This window comes from Pelecanus crispus, chromosome 22 (assembly GCF_030463565.1).
Source record: "Pelecanus crispus isolate bPelCri1 chromosome 22, bPelCri1.pri, whole genome shotgun sequence".
NCBI lineage: Eukaryota > Metazoa > Chordata > Aves > Pelecaniformes > Pelecanidae > Pelecanus > Pelecanus crispus.
In genome coordinates, this window is record NC_134664.1 from 4,353,285 (window position 1) to 4,376,130 (window position 22,846).

The 22,846-nt window shown below is 50.0% G+C and overlaps 1 protein-coding gene across 1 annotated transcript; it reads left to right on the top strand.

Annotated features, from left to right (window-relative positions):
* The first annotated feature begins 116 nt into the window (after positions 1 to 116).
* On the top strand, positions 117 to 13,387 carry NCSTN (nicastrin). Its single transcript, XM_075724621.1, has 17 exons — positions 117 to 243; positions 502 to 606; positions 2,081 to 2,204; positions 2,733 to 2,851; positions 3,917 to 4,062; positions 4,251 to 4,401; positions 4,881 to 4,990; positions 5,814 to 5,966; positions 7,373 to 7,477; positions 7,651 to 7,728; positions 7,874 to 8,043; positions 9,270 to 9,372; positions 9,649 to 9,744; positions 10,263 to 10,350; positions 10,488 to 10,639; positions 10,972 to 11,184; positions 12,714 to 13,387. The coding sequence occupies exons 1-17, from the start codon at positions 117 to 119 to the stop codon at positions 12,834 to 12,836; spliced, it is 2,163 nt and encodes a 720-aa protein (XP_075580736.1). The 3' UTR covers positions 12,837 to 13,387.
* The last annotated feature ends 9,459 nt before the right edge of the window (positions 13,388 to 22,846 follow it).

Genomic DNA, 22,846 nt, shown 5'->3' on the forward strand with positions numbered 1-22,846 from the left:
TGACTTCCGCTTCCGCCACCCCCCCGACCATCGAGTGCCGGTCCTCCGCCGGCGCAGAGCGGCTTCCGGTGGCGCCGGTGCGTGGCCGCGCCGGAGGAAGCGGAAGGGCTGGGGAGATGGCGGCAGCGGCCGGGAGAGCCTGGGGCGGCCGGGGGATGGAGGCCGCTGCGGGGAGCTGCCGGGCCCCGCTCCCGGCCTGGTGGGGGCTGCTCCGGGGGCTGCTTCTCGCCGTGCTGGCAGCGGGTGAGGCTGGCTGGGAGAGGGCAGGGCAGGGCAGGGCAGGCCCCCCCCCCCCCGGTTTGGGGCTGCTCCGCGACTGAAGCGGAGCTAGGGAGGGCCTCGCCTGGCCCCCGTTGAGATGGCGGCACTGGGAGCCCTCGCCTGTCCCCCTCTTAATTGGGGAGGGACTCGTCTTTCCCTCCTGAGTTGGGGAGAGCCTTTTGAGATGCGGGGAGCCCCTGGTTTGTACCCCTCTGAGGCGGGGCTGTGTCTCCTCTCCAGGCTCCTGCCAGGGGAACTCTGTTGAGAGGAAGATCTACATCCCCCTGAACAAAACGGCACCGTGCGTTCGCCTCCTGAATGCCACCCACCAGATCGGCTGCCAGTGTGAGTACGGCTGCAGGGCCCCAGAGCTGCTCCCGGGGATGGTCGTGCCGTGGGTGATGGGGTGTAGTGTAGCTCTCCTGCTGGGCTTGCCTAGATCAGTATGGCCCTTGTTCGCAGCGCTGTTTGCCCTCTTTTCCAATCCTGCTTCAGTAATGCTGAATATGTGGCTTGTTCCTGCTAAATTGAGGGATGGAGACCTTAGAGACACTGCCTTCCTACAGATCTCAAAAGTCCCTGCCACAGCAGAGAGCAGTGTTTTGAGCTCATGCAGTCGGTGCGCGCACAGGACGAAACCAAGCCACAGCTTCTAGGGGTACGAGGCAAACCTGTGAGCGCTGCGGAATGCGCTGGGGTTGACAAGGTACAAGAGAAAGGGAGCAGGGAGTGAAAAAGTGAGAAGGTGACGTCTGAAGGGAGCGGAGGGTTTGGCTGAGCTGCTTGTGCAGTGATTGTTAACTTTGTAAGGTTCTTTTGTCATATTGGAATGGGGAAGGCAGGACTGCGTGACTGTTGAAAGATAGATAAGGGAGCCCCATTCAAGCAGTATTCCTCGCTGAAGTTAGTGTGAGTCAGTGTTTTGCTCATTTCCAATTCAGTTTTGCTTCCCCAGTGAGCCACTCCCCGCAGCGGAGGCTGTCAGCTGCCACTGCAGGGCAGCACAGCTGCGCTGGGTCTGTCAGATAACCCAGGGTACAAGGTTCTCTTGACTCTGCTTCCACCCTCTGTGTGAGCCTAGTGCAAGGGCAGACAGCCGCACGCAGGCCATTTCCGACAATTACAGCAGTTACTAAGTGGGGGGGGAGGGTTGACAAAGTGCTTGTTATTGTCAGTAGCTTCTTGTGAAAGTGCTTTGTCTGTTGTCCGTTTTCTTTGGGATGGGGTGAAATGGCAAGAGGTGGGCCTGCTTTGTGGCTAGTCCCCTTTGCTGTCACGATCTTTTGCACTTCGTGCTCCTCCAGGCCTCGTGCTGAGCTGTCTTTGAGCTCTGAGTTTCTGAATTTGCAATCTTTACTCTTTGCTGAGGGGCAACACGAAACTGCTGCTGTGACTGTGGTCCTTGAGGCAGGTCCTGTCTCCTCCAAGTGCCTTTCTGTCTCAGGGCCTGTTTCCTGCTATCCTTCCTTGTTCTCTCCAGTCACAGGAGACAGTGCTTAGTTAGCTGAAGGTCCTTAACCTCTTTGATATGCTTAAACGAAAGATGCTTTCAAAGCATGAGTGCTTATTTCTTAATCTATGCTGTTCAGCTTTTTTCTTCCCCTACAGAAAGCCACTATTCCTTTTTCTGTCTTGCTTTGGCTAAATGGTGCCACTTCACCAAATTGCTTCCTCCATGCCTTTAATCCCATGAGCTGTTCTTCCCTAAAGCCCTTAGTACCTTACTGCCCTGCTATTCTGGGGTGGTTTGGGGGTGTGAAGGGGGTGTGGGGGTGTGAAGATCACTGTGAAACGTGAAGGGCACGCTCTCTTTCCACAGCCTCCATCAGCGGAGACACAGGGGTGATCCATGTGGTCGAGAAGGAGGAGGACCTGAACTGGGTGCTGGCTGATGGCCCACACCCACCCTACATGATACTGCTAGACGGGAACCTCTTCAACAGGTCAGTCACCATCAGTTTCTGTCTTCCCGGCGTGACTGGAGCCCAGAAGAGCAATACAGGTCCCTAATCCTGTGATAAAAATGTCATTTTTCAAGTGACAGATGGCAGAATCAGCCCTGACTGCACTGAATTGTAGTGAGGTTGAAACATTTGTGGGCTTACTGTGTTCAGTACCTGAATTTATTTCTTCTTAAATGGGCTGTTTTGCTGTTAGAAGAGCTCTGCTCTGTGTAAATTCTCGTGCCACGTTCATCACTGCAGCAGTTAACTGAAGTGCATTGAACAACATGATTAAGATTGGTCACATCTCTTCCTGAGGAGAGCAGGAAAGAAGTGGCTGAAATTTTTTGTTTGTTGCTGTATGTGTAGCCTTGTGCAGTTCTGAGAAGATAAAGAAAAAGGGACGTGTTGGTTATTTTGATCAAAAGCATCATCATGTGCTCGACTGTAATACGTCAGCATTAGCATGTCTTGGATTGTAACTCTTCATTAATGAATTCAAAATTTCACTCATATTTTCTCTTCCAGGAGGGTAATGCTGCAGCTGAAGGGAACCTCACGAGTGTCAGGCCTTGCTGTGGCCATTGCCAAACCTAGCCCTCCTCAGGGATTCTCTCCTGGTTTGAAGTGCCCCAATGATGGGTTTGGTAAGGAAACATTAAGTCTTTATCCTCGTTAGGAGGAAGAGAAATGGTGTCTTTACATTGTACAGTCAAAGCAAGAAGTGCAAAGGGTAGCTGAAATTGCAGCTACACTTTAATGTCAAAATGGCGTTTAAGGTAACAGGCTCCGTATGTTCTGTCGAAGTAGTTGGTCTGAGCTGGAGTCTCATTTCTCAAGAAGGGCTGGGACAGGTCTTTAGGGGAAGACTGTTAGATAGGCTGTCTAAAACAGCATTAGGTCACTAAAGTGTTAAACCTGACCAAGGGTTGTTGTAACTTCTTTTTCTTTAACATGTGAAACTTGAACTTTGTCCACACATGATCATTAAAGCGTCTTGTGTTTGCACAGATTGAGCGGAGTGTGTGTGTTAACCTTTCTGTCTGGGCCAGTTGCTACTTTTAAAATGATATTCTGCTTCCCTGAATTACCCCTGTGGTTTCAGTTAGGTTTTCATTTCACTGTTTTTTTCATGCAGCAAATATACCGTATTGCACTTTGAGGGGAGAAATGGCTACACCTTCTGTAGTCTGCACAAAGCTTTCTACTGTGAAGGATGCCATGTACGCTCCTGAGATGAGTTTGGTCTGCTGGTATTTGTCATGTCTCTGCCTTCATGCTGTTTGCACAGTACTTAGGTGTTAAAATGGTTGGCACATTATGGATGCCTTAGGGGTACTTCCAGCACACGATGAGCTCAGAAAATGTGGGTTTGTATGTTGCTCCTTTTGAAGTATAATGTTTCTCTGTGTGCCTCCTCCACTCTCTCAGCGTGTGATAAATGCTCACTGAGTGCTCATGCCAGCCTCCTGGCATGTGAGGGCTTTGAGCATGCATGTTTCTCATTCTCTCTGCGTGGCACAGCGCTCTGTCTCTGCCACTGTGCTGCATGCAGTGACCAACTCCATCTCTCCAAGCTTTTGTCAGCTGGTTCCTCAGCCCATAATGGTGCTCATTCTGTATTTGCTGCTGTTTTCTCAGCAGGCCCTACCTCTCCTGCAGTCTGTTATTCTCCTGCAGGCTCAGATTTGCCCATTTCTTTCTGTTTCCAGGTGTGTATTCCAAAGATTATGGCCCTCAGTTTGCACACTGCAATAAGACTGTGTGGAATCCTGTGGGGAGTGGGCTTTCGTACGAGGATTTCGCCTTCCCTATTTTTCTCCTTGAAGATGCCAATGAAACGCAAGTTATTAAGCAGGTACTGCACTTCCTCGAGGAGGAGGAGAGGGGAACTGCTGCACGGTTCAGGAAAGGGCAAGGAAGTTTTGTTTTCTCTCAGCTTAGATGTTGAAATCTACAGTAAAAATGTATGGTCCAATTTTATATGCAGTACACAATGCTGTTACAGAAAGGCTAAGTTTTGTGATGATTTTTATTTCCATCCAGTGTTATCAAGACCATAATGTCCCTCGTGATGGATCTGGCCCCGAGTACCCTCTCTGTGCCATGCAGCTTTTTTCCCACATGCATGCTGTCACCAGCACGGTTACCTGCATGAGACGCAGCTCCCTCCAAAGCACCTTCAGCATTAATCCAGGTGAGCAGATTCCTCTTTTCTTGTCATGATGAGAGATAAGACTGGTGGTAAAAATCCCAGTGGAATACCATTGTGCAAAAGAGAAAGTTCTAGAGTTTCCCTAAAGGCTTGCTTGCCAGCTGAGCCTTTTCAAAATAAACTCTTCAAGTGGTAAGGAATTTTGGGCTATGTTTGTCATCAGTTCAGAAAATAATATGTAGAAGAGATGCTGGCTGAGAAAGGTGCCTAATACCTGCTACGTAGATCATCAAGAATGGCTCTGAGATTATTGCTCCATTAGACTGCGTGTACATGAATTGAAATCCTGGTCCTGGTCAATGTTTTGCCAGCGACTTCCCTGGGGCCAGGACTTCACGCCTGCTGAGCTGAAGTTTGCTCCTGTGATAGAACCGCTGGTGAGCTGCAGCTGACCAGAAAGCTCATTTCTCACTTGTCACTGCTGTAGTCTCAACTCAGGCAATGTTGTTTCTGCTTCCTAGAGGTTGTATGTGATCCTCTTCTTGATTACAATGTGTGGAGCACCTTGCAACCTATCAATTCCTCTGGAAAAGTTGATCCTGAGAAGGAAGTTATTATTGTCGCTACCCGAGTAGGTACTTCTTAATGTTGGCTTGTAGAGCATGGACCGGAGGGGTTCTGGGAAGATGTGGGCTTAGTCTCATGGGAATGTACTCCTCATATTTTCATTTATTCCCATGTTCCAAACCTTCTTTTAGATCTGACTGGCTATTGTGTTTTTGCAAGTATGAGACTTTTAGTTGGTGGGTTTACCTATTGTTTCAATATAAGGACATCTGCATTTTGTTTCTTTCTGTCTTGTTAATGTGGGACTCCCTTCAGCATTTTCTTCACTGACAGAACCAGATCAGTGGAAATAGTTAGTGTGTCTGTTGTGCTTTCCTAAGATATTTCACATCCTTAAAATGTGTCGCAGAGGGAGACAGGATGGTTGGCTCATCTGTATTTGTTGGGGGGAGGCTGAATCACATGGAGATTTTGTTGTGTGTCAACCAGTGAGTCAGTGTCAGAGCCGAGAAAGAAGTTCACTTCCCCGTCTAGCAGTCTGGTTTACAGCCACTTCATGCCCTCCAGAGAAGCAAGTTCAAAACTCCATTTTGTCACTATATCAGAGGCCCATGCTGAACAGTGGTGCTAGCATTAAAATTATGGCACACTTGATAATCTCAGTTTTCAGGTCAGGGCTGAGGACTGGTGGTGGTGGCAGGGCTCTGAGGCCTCAGGACTGCCACAGCAATGCAATTGGTATTTCAAGTTTCGTTAGACAGGGTGCTTTGGTTCTTCCTTTATCAATAGGATGAGTGGGGTAGGAGAGAGGTGAGAGATTTGCTGTCCCAATACAGTATTCCTCTGTCTGTGTGCGCATTTCTTACACCTCCTGTTCATGCTTACAGATTGACAGCCATTCCTTCTTCTGGAACATTGCACCTGGGGCAGAGAGTGCTGTTTCTTCTTTTGTGACCCACTTGGCCACTGCTGAAGCCCTTCATAAAGTGTCAGATGTTCATTTGCTGCAGAGGAATATAATGTTCACCTTCTTCCAAGGGGTAAGAGCAGCAGCGTCGCTCCATCGTTTGGCTTGTTCTAAGGTAGCAAATCAGTCCTTGGCTCCCTGCAAATGAACTTTTTTCCTACTCTTTGTGCGGAGTCATTTATCTGCATCCCCACACGTGGTTATCTCTGCTCCCCCAGTGAGAAGAGGATCTTAATTGCACTGGGATAACAACAGCAGATGGAGTTTCCACTGGGGCAGCTCATATTCTGCCCCACAGTTCATTCTGGATGAATGACTCGAACTTTGCTTTCCCTCCTGTCTCCTCCCAGTGTGCCTGTCTGTGTGTCTGTTCTCCGCGTCACCCCTGTTCAGGATGAACTGCAATGGCCAAGCTTTAAATTCTGAAATGAAGCCCAGAAAAGGCTAGATTAAAAATATATGTGTTGACAGCAGCGAAATGTAGCTCATTTCTGAGAGCCCAGCACTGGAGTTGGCAGCTGTGGAAAAGCAGAACAAGCTTATGGAGGAGGGACTGATGGCCAACAGCTGATGTTCCCCTCAAGGCATCTACACTGATGGCTTCTTTGTGCAGCTTTGTGAAACTGGCTCCCACAGCCCCATGCTGTGGCCATGTGATTCCCTTCATTCACCCTCCTCAGCAAATATATCCCTAGTCAGAATTTCCCTGGGGGAGACAGGCATACAGCGCTATGGAGCGGACATCCTCTGTCGTGCTCCCAGGACGTAGGAGGAATGATAAGACTTGGCTGTAAATTAGTCAAGGGGGAAGTCTGGTGGCTGGCTGGCTCCACTGCCCTTCTTTGTCGTGGGGATTCTCTTCTTAGGGGCACCTATTCTTCCCCAGGCAATACTCAGCTTCTTGCAGCTCCCTTGACAAACTCATTTCTGCCATCTAGCCTTCCCTCCCTTTTTTCCAGGGAAACAGGCATCCCTCCTTTCAGGAAAGCTCCACATGTTTAATTCCCGAAATAGGGAATTGCCCTTTTCCGTGACTTGCTGTCCTCCTTACCAAAAGACAAAGAGGATGACTTATGCCAGAGTGAAGGCTGTATTAATGCCTCTCTGCTGTTACTCACAGTAACCATATCTTGCTAGGTATCGGTGCTCACTTAAGTCTGACCTTGCCTCTGTGCCTTTCTTGCTTGTGGAATTCAATAGCTGTCCCCTGGTTTTTTGCTCTTTCCCTTCATATCTGTCCTTTGCTCCATTCTTTCCTACAGTGCCTTTGTCTTTGGAGCCAGGCACAATGTAATACTTCCTTTGGTCTTTTGGGGTGTGCCAGGCTATGCAAGCCTTCAGAAATACTTGGTGCAGTAGTTGGCGCTTGAACTCTTGGTTTTGGTCCCCCTCAGCCTCTCAAATATTGCTGCTAGTTGTGCCAGGCAGCTATCCGTATGCGATTCATGTATGATTTTTTTTTTTTTTCTTCTGTTGCAGGAGACCTTTGATTACATTGGCAGCTCACGAATGGTATATGATATGGAAAAAGACAAGTTTCCCCTCCGCTTGGACAACATTCATTCATTTGTGGAGTTGAATCAGGTGTGGGATAAGTTAGGGGACCTTTTTATTCCCTGTTTCTCTGTGATAATTTAGCTGTGGTTTTCCCAGCTAGCCTTTCACTGTTTTTCATTTTTCCCTGGACTTCCCTGCTCTGCAAGACTCAGTGATGTCCAATCATTTGCTTATGGTGGGTTTTGTTTTTTTTCTTGAAGGTGGCTCTAAGGAATGACTCAATTTTATGGATGCATACAGACCCCGTCTCTCGGATGAATGAATCTGTTGAAGTGCAGGTAACAGAAATCAGTCTGTAGTTGTTCATCTAACCAAAATACTGTGGGATCTTTAGCACACTGCAGATGATCGAGATGTTAAGGTTTCCAGAGAAATTACATATCCAGAAGAATAGCTGAACATTGCTGTTTTCTCTTCTTTCAGGTTAGAAACTTGCTAGATATTCTGAGTAATAGCAGCGTGGGAGCAAACGTGACTTTGCAGGAAGCTGGATTTTCGCAGCCTCTTCCCCCATCTTCCTTCCAGCGCTTCCTTCGGGCCCGGCACATCCCCGGAGTGGTCCTAACTGACCACAAGACTGCCTTTCGGAACAGGTACTTCTCCGGGCTCGACGGGCACAGGCTGGCCCACAGCCGAAGGGACCGGAGCCGGCAGAGGGCATCTGAGCTCCTGCAACACCTCTGCCAGGGGTGTGCTAACATACGTGTAGAGCGGCGGTCCGGGGGGAGCAGAGGAGCAAACATGTGCCATGTAATTGAACAAGCGCAACATAATTATTCTGACAACCGAAAGAAATCCAGTTTTGTACAGAAAACGTTCCCCACAGCTGGCTAGAAGCCAGAGGTGAGCAAATGGCAACCGAGCGTGCCTAAGCCTCATCTGTTCTTCCAGAAGCTAGCTGCCTTTTTTTTTTCTTTTTTTTTAATATAGCTTTCTATTTGTGATGGCAGAAAGCCTCAGGCATTGGAAAGAGCACTTCTGTTCACCCCATATGACCCTACTACAGCATGTTCCTTGGGGATCCCCTGCTCCTCTTCAATACTGGAAGTGGAAATGTGGGGTAGAGGACAGACATATGCCTCTCCCCTCTTTCCTAAACTCTTCAAATTGTCTCTTTCCCTTCATCTTCTTTATCTTTCCCTTCATATCCTTCTGTGCTCTTCCTGAGAATCTTTGTAGCCATCAAGGGGAAGTAGCTTCCCTTTCACCTCTGAATCTGCACTGCCTTAAAGGGGTAAGAAGAGCTGGGGTGGAGGAGAGCACAGCTCACTGCCATGTCACCCCTCTAGGCTGGGGGGATCAGTCCCAGGCTGGCTGGGAATGTCAGGTGCATAGACCGTGCAGTGGGCTTTCAGCCCTGTTCCCACTTCAGCTGCGTGTGCTGCAGATGCCTTGGTGTAAACCTCTCATAGAGTTCACTTGGAGTTCCTCGCTGCCTTCAAGATAAGGCATTAATAAAATCCACTGGCATGACTTGCATCAAAAGCCCTCTTCCCAGGAGACCTTCTGCATGGGTTGTCCTTGCCTCAGTTTCTCTACCCACTTAATGGATTGGGCTGTCGCCCACCTGAAAGCTAATCACAGCTTGTAAATTGCGTGGAGATCCTCAGATGGGAGAAGCTGTGGAAGGGCCAAGTTAATTATAAAGCCTCATTAAATGGTTTAAGGAGCGTGTGGCAGGGCAGTGCTTTGGCAGGGCTGTATCTCTGCTCTCCGGAGACTGCTCCCACTGTTTGCTTTAGGCACACTCTGAATTGAATTCCATGCCCTGTGGTTTCTTTCTGCCCCTCCCCAACCTCTGTTTGCCTTCTTCTTTCAGATACTACCAGAGCATGTATGACACTCCAGAGAACATCCGGATGCAATACCCTGAGGGGCTTAGCCCTGAGGAGACCTTGGAGTATGTCACAGACACGGCCAAGGTTCCTACTTTGCATTTTCTTTAGCTGCTCTGTCTGGGGTGGGTGGGGCTTTGGGTAGGGACAGATAGAAGCAGTGTCATGGGGAGAGGGGGAAAGCTGTTCCCAAAAAGGGCAGAAAGAAGGTGGGAGTGCTTTGTACGGTGACAAAGGCAATAGGCACTCAAATGCTAGCACGATGTAAGCGTTTTGATGGATGTGTAGATTCTGGCTTGCTCTCCGGGCTTGTTTTGCTGGATCTGCCTATCTTGATTAACACAGAGCACTCTTCCTTTGCAGTCCCTGGCAGAAGTTGCCACAGTGGTCGCCCGTGCTCTCTACCGGCTTGCGGGGGGAGCCAACAACACCTCTGCTATTCAGGCAGATCCAAAAACGGTACGAGCAGATGGAATTGAGTCCCTGGCATCTCTGATGAGCCCTCACGTATTTCCCTTCTGTCTCTGTTTATATGTGTTTACACAGCATGCTGTCCTGTCTGTCTCCATGAGGGCTTTGCCTCCCCCCTTCTCTCTTTGCCCACCACAGCTGAATGAAAAACCTTTCACCCTTCTCTAGTTCCTTGCCTCTCGATCTGAGGGCAGACATTAAGCTTCACAAGCCCTCTGCAAAACGGAGCTCCTTTATCCTTGTTCCACAAAGCAGAAGTGGAAGCTGAGGTGAAATGGTGATGTGTGCCACAGGGATCAGCTAAGGAGTCAGTGGAGCTGGAATCAATCCCAATTTTCACAGCTCGGTCCTGAATTATATACAGTTGTGACATATAGTCTGTCCTTTGCTGTGCTCTTGGCCCTTGTAGTGGGAAACATCTGTCAGCCAAATAATCTTGAGAGGTATAGCTGTTAAGATGCTATTTTCTCTCCTCTTTGTATAAACCAATTTCCATCTCTTCCCAGGTCTCTCGAATGCTGTATGGGTTTCTGATTAAAATGAACAATTCCTGGTTTCAGTCCATCATTAAACCAGACATAAAAGGAATTCTGGGTAAGAGCAACATAGGGAAGAAGAACACAGGAATGGGTTTGACCCCATATGTTACCTGGCAGCTTTCTAAAGCGCCATGCTAACATTGTCTGCTTCTGGCCCTCTCCCCGCCAATCCCATTTCTCTGACTGTTCCAGGTGATGTTCCCCAACATTATGTCGCTGTTTCCAGCCCTGTGAACACTACCTACCTTGTACAGTATGTCCTGGCCAACCTCACGGGCACTGTTGTTAACCTCACCAGGGAAGAGTGCCAGAACCCTGAAAAAACACCCAGCAGTGAGAAAGAAGTAAGTATGCATTGGAGTGGGGTGATAGGTAAGGACAGATCTGCTGTCCAATGTGCTGGTTTCCGCTTTTGAGGAAGGCTGGTTAGGAATGCTTTCTATTGCTTGTAATAACACATGGGAGAACTGGGAAACTGCTCCAACAAGGAGGCATCTTAACGCCCAAGGGCAGGGGAGGAGTGGGCAAAAGGATCCCCTCACAGTGAGAACACTCAGTAAAGCCCCCTTCTCTCCCTCTCCCCCCAGAGACACAGGTAAGGTTCCAGAACAAGGGGATAGTCTGGTTATTTGCTAGTGGCTGTTTGCTGTCTCTTACTCTCCTCTTTTCTTTGCAGATGTATGAATACGCCTGGGTGCAGGGTTCCCTGGACCCTAACTCAACATCACGAGCGCCCTACTGCGTTCGGTCAACTGTTCACCTAAGCAAAGCACTCTCTCCTGCCTTTGAGCTGAGGCAATGGGGATCTACAGAGTACTCCACGTGGACAGAGAGTCGGTGGAAAGAGATCCGTGCCCGAATATTTCTAGTAGCCAGCAAGGAGCTAGAGGTGAGTGTGTGCGTATCTGAAAAAGAAAGTAGAGAAAAAAATGTGGCTACCTTTGAATAACATCCCCTGACAGCTGGAGAAACAGTTCAGAGTTTGCTACAAGATCTTGTGCCATCATCTTGTGTGGGCTCCCCAGTTAAGAACAGACAGGCTTTGATCCTTGAAAATGAGGTAACCAAGAATGCATCACTGGTGATAACCCTACCACCTCCAGCCGTTTGTGGGTTAATAACCTAGTCGCTGAGGCTGAGACAGTGCAGAATAATCAGGAGTCCCATGAGCAGGCTGAGCTCTGTGAATAAAAGAAGTGACAGGAGTCTTAACCCCTTCCCCAAGCACAGGAAGCCAAGCCAGTGAATCTGGCTGTTCTGCCTGATGTGCGACCCAGCTCTTCCTTCCTGCAGTTTGAATCCCTCTCGACAGCGCAGAAGTAACTTTTGTGCAAACCTCCGCAAACAAAAGCTGCTGGTGGTTCAGTGCCTCAGATTCTAAGCAGCCTTTAGCTGGGCGTGATGCGGCTTAAGTGCCAGCAGAAGAAGGGTTAAGCGTACAGTCACTTTGGGACTCTGTGCCTGTCTTGATGCCCTCTGGTTGGCTGCTAATGATGTCATACCCTGTCAGGACAGACTCGGAGCGCGCAGCGCAGTCTCGTCATGCCCTAGCAGTGAGCCACCCAAAGGCCATGCAAGCCCAGGCAATTGTTGCATCTCTCGGGTGGTTATTTGAAATCTGAGCAATTAATTTGTGTGGCACTGGGCCTTTTTAACACTGTCAGGCAAGCACAATGCCCTGCCTGTGCGTCTCAGCCTGTTACAGCCCAGTAGATACTGGTGCCCTGGAGATGCAGTTTGAGCCCAGCCATCCCTGAAGTGTTGACCTGATAGAAAAAGTACTGAGAGAGTTGTAGCGGTGCGTGAGCGGCCACTGCATGGGGACTGTTCTGAGATATCCAGGGGAGACCGGGAGCGGCAGTCGTACTGTGCAAGGAGAAGGGTTGATAGGAAGGAATCTAACGAGGCATTAGACTGGTCTGGCACTTAGGCTTCAGGAAAGGTGCTGAGCAGGAGGTAATCTCAGTCATGCAAAGGCTGTTGACAGATGTTGATTCTGCCAGCCACTGTGCTTGTCGAGGACATTTACAGTTCCTTGCGGGAGGAGATGGCAGTTCCTGCAGGAGTAGCCAAAGGGTCACATTAAATGCTTGCTAAAAATCTTTGTGAACTGCGTCGACTACTCTGAAACGCGATACGTTCTTTATCCGTGATACAACTTTCTTACCTTTTCTCTTAAGCATCTGTGTGCACTGTTGATAACTACAGTGAAAGCTGACCTGATCCTGTCTGGCAGTTGCTTTTGTCTGAGTCTGTAAGGTCCTCAGAGTATCTTTTTATTTCAGAATACGTAGTGCCTCAGTAGTGAGCTGGTCTCTGTAGCTTTCTGACAGAGATCCCTGTTCGATGCAAATTCTGTGAGGTGCTGCAGGTCTGTGTTTGTAACAACAATGCTAAGTGTTTCTCATCCCTTCCTAGATAATCACTTTGGTTGTGGGCATTGCCATTCTGATCTTCTCTCTCCTCGCCACGTACTTTATCAACGCCAAAGCAGATGTACTTTTTAGCATCCCACGGGACCCTGGGGCTGTGGCTTACTGAAGATGCTCTTGGGGCTTGAGAAGTCTTAGCCCTTGGATTACAATTGTCACAGATAAAACTACACTGGAATGCCCCTCTCTCTGGATAGGGACGCAGATGGTTCTCTCCAGAGCTTCCGTGCTCGGGTTCTGGGGACTGAGCCCTAAAACGTAAGAGACTTTCCCAGAAAACCGTGCCGACCAAGCCCTAAAGAAATTGTGACCGAGAAGTTCCCAAAACCTTTCTTTTAAATTTGTCCTTACTTCTGAGCAACTTGAGAGGATTGGTCCTGAATGCCACTGAGACGACAATGTGATGGATGTGTTCCCTAAATGAAGGCAAGGGTGCAAAGGGTAAAGGTATTTTCTCTGGGATGTATGTGGACCACATTTCCATGGTGTCTGACAGCAGAGGTTGCCTGTTAATGTCCAACAGTCGCTGTGAATTTGTGTATACTACAATGCAGGGAGGGCAAGGTGTGTTTAACAGATGATTAGATGTAAAATGTCCTTTTTTTAATGGTGCAATATTTTCTGGGTTTTGTATATATATAAATAGTTCCATTTAATTAAAAAAATCTCGACTTACAAAATAACCCATTGCCTGTTTTGTCTTAGTTGCTGCCAAAAGGACCAAAAACACTGGGTGTTGATCTCGGGAGAAACAGAGTTTGTCTGATTTGGTTTTTGACTCACATTGAAACTTTGAATTCTTTCTACAGCTGGACAAAAGAAAGGCGTTGTGCCCTCAGACAGGACAGGGAATTAACTCGCTGTTGTTTAGACTGTAAGCTCTCCAAGGCAGGGATGGCTGATCGCTCCAAACAGTGCTCTGTACGATGGTGCCTTCCTTCATCTTGGTCGATCCCTAGGCACTGGTATAATAAACATGTTTTGTAATGATCATGCTCACACACTTTGTTTCCTTCGATGCTGTTGCTTAGTGCCCAGGAAGACTGGGCTCTCAGGGCTAGCAGTTGTGGCTGACCAGGCACTTGGATATTCCTGGCTGTTTCTTTGGTATGAAAATTCACTTGTTCTTCAGCAATCACGATTTAAAGGTGCGATAGTGCTGTTGTCCAAAGTGAGGAGCTCAAAAATAGGTAGAGAGGATTAATTCCAGAAATCAGAGCTGATGAGCACTAAAGCAGACATCTCTTTCCCTTCCCTAGAGGACAGTGCGGGCTTATTGTGTTTAAGTCTTTTCTCAACTAGGCATACACTCTGGAGTTTTAAAGTAATTCAGACCTTGTACTTTCAGTGCTACCCTGAGGGGAGACTTTTTCCACTTGCTAATGCATCCTCCTATCAGGAAACTGCTCCTGATACTTGGTGGAATGTTTCTGTGCCTGATTTCTTTTCATTTCTCCTAGCAATGCTGAAGAAACTCATATCTCAATTTACATGGAGATATCTTGTCTTTACAATAAGGATTTTCATAGCCTCTAACTCCGTTGGATTCATTCCAACTTTGTCAGAACAAAATCAGTTCCTCAAAATTATCCAAGTAGACTATTTCTGTGCATGAAAGTATTTTGGGTGAGACAGAGGACCTCAAGACAGCATGTGGTCTGGCAGAGAATTTTGTAAAATGTTTTTCCTTCCCTAAGGTAAGTTTATTATATTTTTTTTTTCCTTACATATCAAAACGCAAATGTTTAATTCATGGTGGAGCAGTGCTGTGTGGAGAGATGGTGGGATCGGTGATGGCTAATCAGCAAATTGGGTCAATATACACAGGGTTCTTGATAATTTTAAAATTAAAAACACATCCTTCTCGTACTCCTCTCTCTCCCATCTTTCAAATCTAGATTCTGTGCTTGGGTTTGGGCTTTGCTCCCCGCCCCCCCCCCAGAAGGCTTCTGGCTGGTATTTTTTTCCCACCTCCTTGTTTTCCCCATACAAACAGAAATAAACCCTTTTACCACTCCCAGCCCCATTTTCCACTCCCAGCTTTTTGTTCAGAGCTGCTCTCTGGCGAGGCGAACAAACAGCTGCCTCCGTTGTCTGTGGCTGCGCCGCTCCTTGGATGGCCAACAGGTCTCCCCTGTGGACAGCGCGACGAGCAACCCTCCTATCAGTGGCTGACAAAAGGAAGGGAGAAGCGAGGGGGCTAGGCTGGCAGGCACTGCAGCAGAGACACATTTTCCCTCCTGCTGCCAATGCTGGAGAGCACCGCAAGTCTTCGCTTGACTGTCAGCCCAAATTTTACCCTGAGCTGGGGGTTTGCGTGTCCCTCAAACTCTCTTGGTGCCAGCAGTGTCGCTGCACAGAGGGGTAAAAGGAAAGGCAGTAGCCATCGGTGTTTCCAGCCCTCCTCATTGTGTTTTGCCATGGTCAGTAAATTCATTTTGCTCAGCTGGCTTTTGATGATGAAGCTTGCGCCGAGCAGATCTGAGCCTCTGGGGGATTGGGCCTGAGTGTTGGATGAAAGGGGGTGGGGAGGAAATAGTCAGGATTGCAGGATTCATCTGGGAAGTAAATGAGCTACGAGAGTGAGTCCTAGTCCCTAGGTTTCTCTTCCCTGTCCTTCCCCAGGCTGGCTGCGGACGCTTCCCTTCCCCTCGCCATGCCCTTCTCTCACCGGTGACACGGACCCTGCTACTGCCCTGATTCACAGGGGCGAGGGGATGCTTTTGAGACCTTGGGGTGAACGGTACTTGAAATACAAAGGTGTTTTGTTAAAGTAAAGCTAATGTTGGTGAAAGGAGTTGCTTTGTGTGTCGTGGAGAATGAAATCCCATTTTATTCGGAAACAAGACCATGCGAAAAGGTCTTATGTTCACCTGCATCCCTCTCCAGATCATAAATGGGGCAAGTTGGGAGGAATCGGTATCTCTGTGACCTATTCAGTCTTTTAGTTTCACTCCTGATCTTCAAACAAAGAGTTGACAGTGGATTTGGGAGTGCTCATTCCCCTCTGCTGGGACCAGGAAAGCCTTTGCTGCTTTGTGTACGGCTACTAAATTGCTGCCCCTTAGGGAGTTGCTGTCTGCTGCTTTAAGCCCAGACTTAGTGTCTTAGCCCTGGAAAGGCTCACTCTTAAGCTGTCCTTTCCATGCCTTCAGTCTGAGTACAGTTATCTGCAGTAGATACATGTCCCCAGCTTAAAAATGAAACAGGCTCGACCCCTTGTGTATCTTCCTTTGTAGTGTACAGGAGCTGCCTTCGGTGTGGGGCTGAGTTGTATCTCCAGTTCCTCCTGCCCATCCTGGTGTAACAGCAGCTGTCCTCAGCTGCGCAAACCTTAAAGTTGATAACTCCCCTGACACACTTTTCTCCATCACTCCTGAGATTATGTGCATTAATTAGAGCATCCCTAATGCTAATAAGCAATGGGGAATAAGTGCCTTCTCAGTAAATTAATGTGGAAAGTAGTTTGAGTATTGGTATATGTGTAGATTTATTTTTGTCTTTGCGATAGAAACAAAATTGCTGAGTTCTGAGGAGCAACTGTGTATTTTGATGTGTGCTGGCTAAATAAGGGAGAGTCGTAAGTTGTGCTGGGTGACAGTGCAAAGCCAGTGGTATGGCTTGCTTTGAGGTAGGCTGGTGTGAATGAGATAATTCCCCCATCCAAAGCCCATTTGCTTTGATAATTACAAAAGTTTGCATGGGAAATTATGCAAAATGTATGGAAAGCAAACAACTTTCCTGCTCCAGTGTCTGGTTGTCTTTGAAGCAGCAGCTCACAGCAGAGTACCCCCGGCTGCCTCTTGGTCTAGGGAAGGGAGGCAGCAAGCACCGCCTGCGTCTGTCGTAGCTGGTCCAGGAGCTAGGAAACAATTCACGGGAACGCTCTAGAGCTACCTAGCTGTTTTCTGGCTTCAACAGACTTCTCCTGGCAAATCTTGCTGCAGTGATTTAAGATATTCTCCCAGCTGACAAAGGTTACCATCTCTCTAGCACAGTCAGCAGAGGAGACAAAAGCTCACTTCATTTCAGTTCATCATCACAATCAAGTTCAGGTACTGGGAAAATGGTCTCTTCTGACTCTTAAGACTTTGGCTTGTTGCTCCAAAGCACGAGTACTTGAATTTCTTCCAGAACTACTACATTTTGAGGTTGTTCTACATCATTCCTGGTCTAACCAGTTCTTCCTGACATTTGTAGGTGCTGGGCAGCTTTGAGTTCTGTCCAAGCACTTGGCATCTTTGGCATCTTTTAGGCACTGAGTTCAGCAGGTCAGTTATTCTGCTGGTTTAGTGGGACAGGGGTTGTGCAAGCTCTCTCCCCTGCTCAGTGCTTGACCAAAGAAACAGGGAAGAAAGGAGAAGGCAGCTGAGGAGCCAAGGGTAAATTCACCCTCAAGAGATGGAGCCTGGAAGAAGCAAGTTCTGCAGCCCTCTGCCAGGGGAAAAAGAAGTGATGCAACTTCTAGCAAGTCTTGCTGAACTGCTCCTCAAAATAAACAGGCCGTTGACGCCAGCGAAGGCTGGGGCAGCTGCTCCCAGGGGCAGTTGCCTGTCTGCACCTTGTGCTGTTTTACTCTTGAAGGTACAGGCTGCAGCTCTGCGCCTGTTCCCATTTCCTCCCCGCACCCAGCTCCAGTGAGTCTGGTGCTGGCAGGACAGCCCTGGAGAGGGTCGACCAGACACTGGAACCACCTTTCCCGTTGTGCTTGGAGAGAAGTAATTCACTACCTGCTGCCGGCTCTTTTGGCTACAATGTGCCGAGCCAGGAGTAGAAACCCAGGGATCTCTGCCTCACTTTTCTCACGACTGTCCTCCAAAATCAGACTCATCCCTGTACCTTGCCTGGCAAAGATCCACGAGAAGTCCTGTCCTTACTGATAACCCCACAGACTCCATGGAACTCCCACCCGTGCCTCTGGTACTCAGATCGTGCTTGCATTACCCTGAACCACCTCCAGCTACGTCAAAGCCCAGACTAGGTTTTTTGGGCAGCCTCTTGCTGCGGAGGGCAGCTGGCACATGCTGTCTCCGCCGTAGAGCCCCCAGGCATCTTGCGGAGACATACACTCCCCCCTTCATGCGCACACATAATTTGCAAGCATCAATTTCCTCTCCTCTCTCCCCACGCAACTCTACCAGGGATTTCTGCACAAAAAGAAGATGCCACCGACTCTCTTGACCTCTGAACTCGCTGCCTCCCGGGAGGCAGAGGGCTGGGGCTGAGCCCAGAGAGGAGGGTTTGCAGCTGCCCTTGTGCCCGGAGGGGGGAGACATATGGGGGTGACAGTCAATGAGACAAGGAGAAAGGAGAGGAAATGTGTGTTTTCTTAGCGCCCGGCCTCCCAGCTCCTGGGAACTTTATGGCTCTGGAATATTAAGAGGCAGGAAAGTTAATTAATACCCAGAACAAAGCCAGGGCTGTTTGGCTTCTGGGAGAAGGAAGCAGTGGAGACAGGAAGAAAAAATTGGTGTCGTCTTAAACAATTTGTTTTCTACGTTTTATCAGCAGTTAAAATAGAGATGAAGCCCGCTGCAGGGCTGAAGGGATCGATTTTTGGAGACCAGAGAAAGAGGCTTTCTGACAAAGGGCAGGAGAGTTTGCTGGGTGAGCTATAGGAACAGCTACCATTGCCTTATTCAAGCTGGGGACTGAGCTTGGGACGTCGCAGAGCAGCATTCGTAGTACCCTGCTCTCTGCCGCTTCTCTAAGAAGTCGCTGTTTCTCTTACTTGAGATGATGCTTCTGCTCCCCACGTAGCATCCTTCCTCTCCAGTCTGCCCAGCTTCTGCTGCCTCTCCTGCTCCCAGCACTGGAGCCCAGCGCCTGCGCTTTGGGCAGCGGTGGCTGCAGCTGGCCGGAGTCGAGCTGTCCAACAGATGGCCTTGCTAGGGCCGTCGTTCACCCCCTTCGCTTCTCCCTGATGGTCCGCATTGCAGTGTGCCTGGGTTCGGCTCCCACCTGGGCTATTGCCTGCTTGATATCTCGCTCAGGATTTAGAGATTGAGGTGTTGCTCTACATACCGCTTTAAGGCATATTCAGACAACCAGACCCTGTTTTCACAAGTGACAATTGCTTAGGCATGGATTATTCAAGGGAGACTATTTAGCTTTAACTCCCAAATAAATACGTGGAGAAAACCTGCCACAAGAGCTGCTCTTCTGCACGCCTTTGAAACTGCTCTAGGTCTGTCTGTGCTGAATACTTTAAAGACCTCTGAGCTTTGTGTGCCCTGTGCCTCGAGTCTCTGTGAAGTGGGCCTGAGCCCATCCTTTGCCTGCGTAGACTGGCAGGTCTTTGGTCCGTGGGTACAGACGCAATGGAGCCTTGGTGTGATGTTGCTGTCTAAAGGATACATCGAGTCCTGTGTTCCGGGCTGGTGCTCTGTCCAGTAGCCTGTGGTCATGTCCAGTAGTCCTGCTGCCATGATCATTGACAACTGCTTTCTGTGTCCTACCCGTGGGCAGCAATGAGGTCCTGCTGAAGAAACGAAGGCAGCTCAGCTCCGGATAACTACCGCAGCGAGCAAGGGCCATTGGCTGGCACCCAGCAGGCATCTGAGTCCAGCATGTGTTTAAAATCAGGGTCTGACTGCTACAAACAGGAGCGTAGGAATTGCCAGACTGGATCGTGCCCAGGGTCCATCACTGCCGCTGCCCTTGTCTCCGACAGACACCAGCACCCACTGCTGCTGGGAGAGGCACAGAAGACCCTGGAGTGACCCCGCGCCCCAAACCCGCAGCACCCTGGTGGTAACTGGGCACCTCGTTCCCACACTGGGGACCACTGCAGCCGTCTGCCCCAGCTCTGCTCTACCTTCTCCTCTCTCTGTGTGCAGCAAGAACATCCAGTCGGATCTCACCACCACCACGTCTGTCCATCCGTCTGTCCATTGGCCAGCCAGTCATGTGCATTCCTGGAGAAAAATACCAGGGCTAGAGAAAAAGGAAGGTAGTTCAGGGAGACACTGATTCAAGCTTTCTCTTCCCCGGCCTGCCTCGTGCAGCCCTGCGCTCCTGGGACCCTGCCCTTTTATCCCCAGCCTCTTTCACCTGCGTGTCCAGCCTGAGCGCTTGTGTGTGACGCGATTGCTCGGAGGAGGTGGGTGGTGAGGCAGGGATGGAGGATGCTGCTTAGGACCTACAGCTCTCTGCTACCCAGGTGATCTTTCCCCAGTGCCAGCACAGCTTTAACAGTGAGGTTTCTGGGGCTAATCAAGATCGACGTACAAACAAAACAGCATCTCTGCTTCTCGCAGCCAGCAGAAAGGGAGAAGCAGATGGGCTAGAGGAGGCAGGGAGCTGCTGCTAAATGGATTGATGGAGAGGCCTTTAAGAGAGATGGATTGGAGAGGGAGCCACTGGAGGAAAGGGCCGGGGCGGCCACGCTGCGAATGGGGCAGGGGCCCAGGGAGATGATGGGAAGGGAGAAAGGCCTGCAGATAACAGATGGATGGACACAAAGACTGGAAGGGAAGAGAGGGACAGATGGACAGGCAATAGAGAGTCAGGAGAAGAGAGGGATCTGAACGTAATTAGATTGGATCCGATTATGACAGACTCGATTAGAGCAATATTATGATCAGGAGCTTCTGTCGCTATTTGGCTTTTAGGGGGGAACAAAGCCAGAGAGCACGTGTGGAAGGGGGACAAGCAGAGGCGAAGGGAACTGGGAAGGATGAAAGGAAAGGGGCTCCTTGTGAAAGCTGTCAGTGGTGGTGGTGACAGATTGTCTAGTTATCGAGCACTGGGGCCGTCTGTCACCGACCGCTCACAAAACCTGCACTCAATAAAAGCCAGGGAGACAAAGGCGAGGAGAGGAGAGGGGCTATCAGAGCCGAGAGCTTCTGTCACTAGCCAGGCAAGCGTGGCCAGGGCGTGGAGAGAGCTGTGCAGATCAGGGGCCTTCTGTTATTAGCTAGGCACATGCACAAGTAAACATGGGTGTGCGCGCAAACACACGTGCTGAGGGGTGCTGGACCTTGCTCAGCCACCTGCCCACACGCATGTGTACTCTGCAGCCCAAGTTTGCACGTGCACGCGCACTTGTGCACACGCAGCTTGCACAGCCAGCCTGCACGTGCACACGCATTTGCGTGCTCTAACATACTTGCCCCAAAAGGCCTTGAGCCCTGGCTCCGCAGGGCATCATCACCCTGAGCGAAGATTAACAGGCTGTCCAGGTGCTTCTCCGGCCTCGAACCAGATAGCTCTGCTTCCCACTCACTGTCTGCGAAGAGTCTGGTAGCTGCAGCATCACCTGGCTGAGCTTCGCAGCATGGTCGGCGAGGCCTCGCGCCGTCTGTGCAGAGCGTCTGAACTTCGCAGCCAGCCCAGGCTGCAGCTGCTGGTTGCAAGGGTGTGCTGCAAAGCAGCCGTGATGGGGCTGGCAGCTGCCCCCTCCGCAAACTGCACTTGTGCATGTCTGGACAAAGTATAATGGCACCAAATGTGACACTGCGGATGCTATGGGATCTCTGATGGCTTGGCTGCAGGGAATGGTCCAAAAAGGCAGGTCTGCCAGAGAAAACTTTGCCATGAATGAGCAGCTGGGCGGTCACAGGAACACAGCGGAGCCCAGCGCCTTTTGTTCTGCAGAGGGTCCTTGCTGGAGAGATGGGGTGCGGTCCCAGCATGTGCATGAAGGTACCAGTTGATGGGCAGGAGTAGTAATACCCCCCCCCAGGGACTCTGTCGTTCCAGCGCCTATGAGTTGTGGCAGGGATCTCCTTCCAGGTCTCCCACCCATTGTTTGGACATGCAGCCCCTCGCTCTATAAAAGTTACAAAACTCTCTCTGGATCTGCTCCAGCAGCACAAGGGTTAAAGCTGCTTGTTTTCCCTGACAAGCCCAGGCCAGTGTGGTCCCCAGTGGTTTTGTACAATATGTCGCCTCATCTCCTGCCAAATGCTGCCTCTTCTAGTCTCTTTTCATACCTCGCCGTGCCCTCCCTGCACGCACGCAGGAGGCCTGGAGCAGCGAGCCCGGCTCAGGTCCCCGCAGCCCCGTGCCACGGCTCCTCTGTCTGCAGCTGATCCCTGAACCTTGGGGGCTGAGGTGGGCAAGTCCTGGAGGGCTTCATCCCCTTGGATGGAAACACCACAACGGACCCACCTGGGTCCATCAACCTCACAGGTCAAGCCGAAGGTATCGAGAGATTTTTCAAAGTTGGCTGTGCTCCCACTGGTGTTCGCCAGCCTCTTTCTTCTTGAACGCTGTGTTGAAAAGGAGGCCCAGGAATTCAGAGGAGATGAGGGTTTTCTGCAGGCTCCAGCTTGTGGGCTCCTGCAATTAAGAAACCTGGTTGGTTTTGACAAGGAATACTACTTTCTGCCAGGCACAAGTTGGGAAACTCAGAAGTGAAGAACAAAGCCAGAGGGTCTCTTGTTCTCCCTCCCCCACATCTCATCAGTTTTTGGCCAGCTTTAGCATATTTGAAGCTCAGAAGTTCTTGCTGAGGAGGTAGAGAACGAGGCAGCAGCCAAAATCTCAGGGATCGTGGCAGCTCCCGTGGGCTGCAGGCTCTGAGCAGGGACCAGGGAAGATTGCAGCCATGGGGGGAATATTGGCTTGGATTGCAGGAGAAAGGTCTTGAGTTTCTCACTCTGCCGTCACCCTCCCGTGAGACCTGTGGCTGTGCCTTCGTCTTCCCCCGCTCCCTGGCACAGCCCTGCCGGTGTTCATCTCACCCTCCACGATCCGGTCGGCTCTGCAAGGCTTTGCGGGCTGCGTGCGCGCCGTGCGGCACTCAGCACCAGGGCTGCGTCCTGCGCGTTGACACTTCTCAGGTACAAAGAGCAACCATTTTCCAAGCTGAGGGACCTCCCCAGATGAAATCCTCCCTCCTGGCAGTGCAAAATTTGGATGCTGACAGATGAAGGGGCCTTTGCAATCTCAGCTCTCACCTGCAAGAGGAGGAAGGCTGAGAGTCTGCATCATCCCAGGGCAGAGTTAAGGTGACTGCGTTATGGGAAGGGGGCCTCGGCTGCTGGGAGCAGGCTCTGTGTTTGTGTCACTGCAGCCGAGCAGAGAGGGCTGTCCCCGGTTAGTGCAGCCTGCCTCGGGGGCGAGCCAGGCAGTCCATGTCCCCACCGAGCACTGTGCATCGCTCCCCGGGAG

Excerpts from the sequence above, each read along its gene's own strand:
- NCSTN (XM_075724621.1), top strand. The coding sequence starts at position 117 with ATGGCGGCAGCGGCCGGGAGAGCCTGGGGCGGCCGGGGGATGGAGGCC. Across the intron at positions 8,044-9,269 it reads AAGACTGCCTTTCGGAACAG|ATACTACCAGAGCATGTATG; the intron begins GTACTTCTCCGG and ends TTCTTCTTTCAG. Across the intron at positions 9,745-10,262 it reads TTCAGGCAGATCCAAAAACG|GTCTCTCGAATGCTGTATGG; the intron begins GTACGAGCAGAT and ends ATCTCTTCCCAG.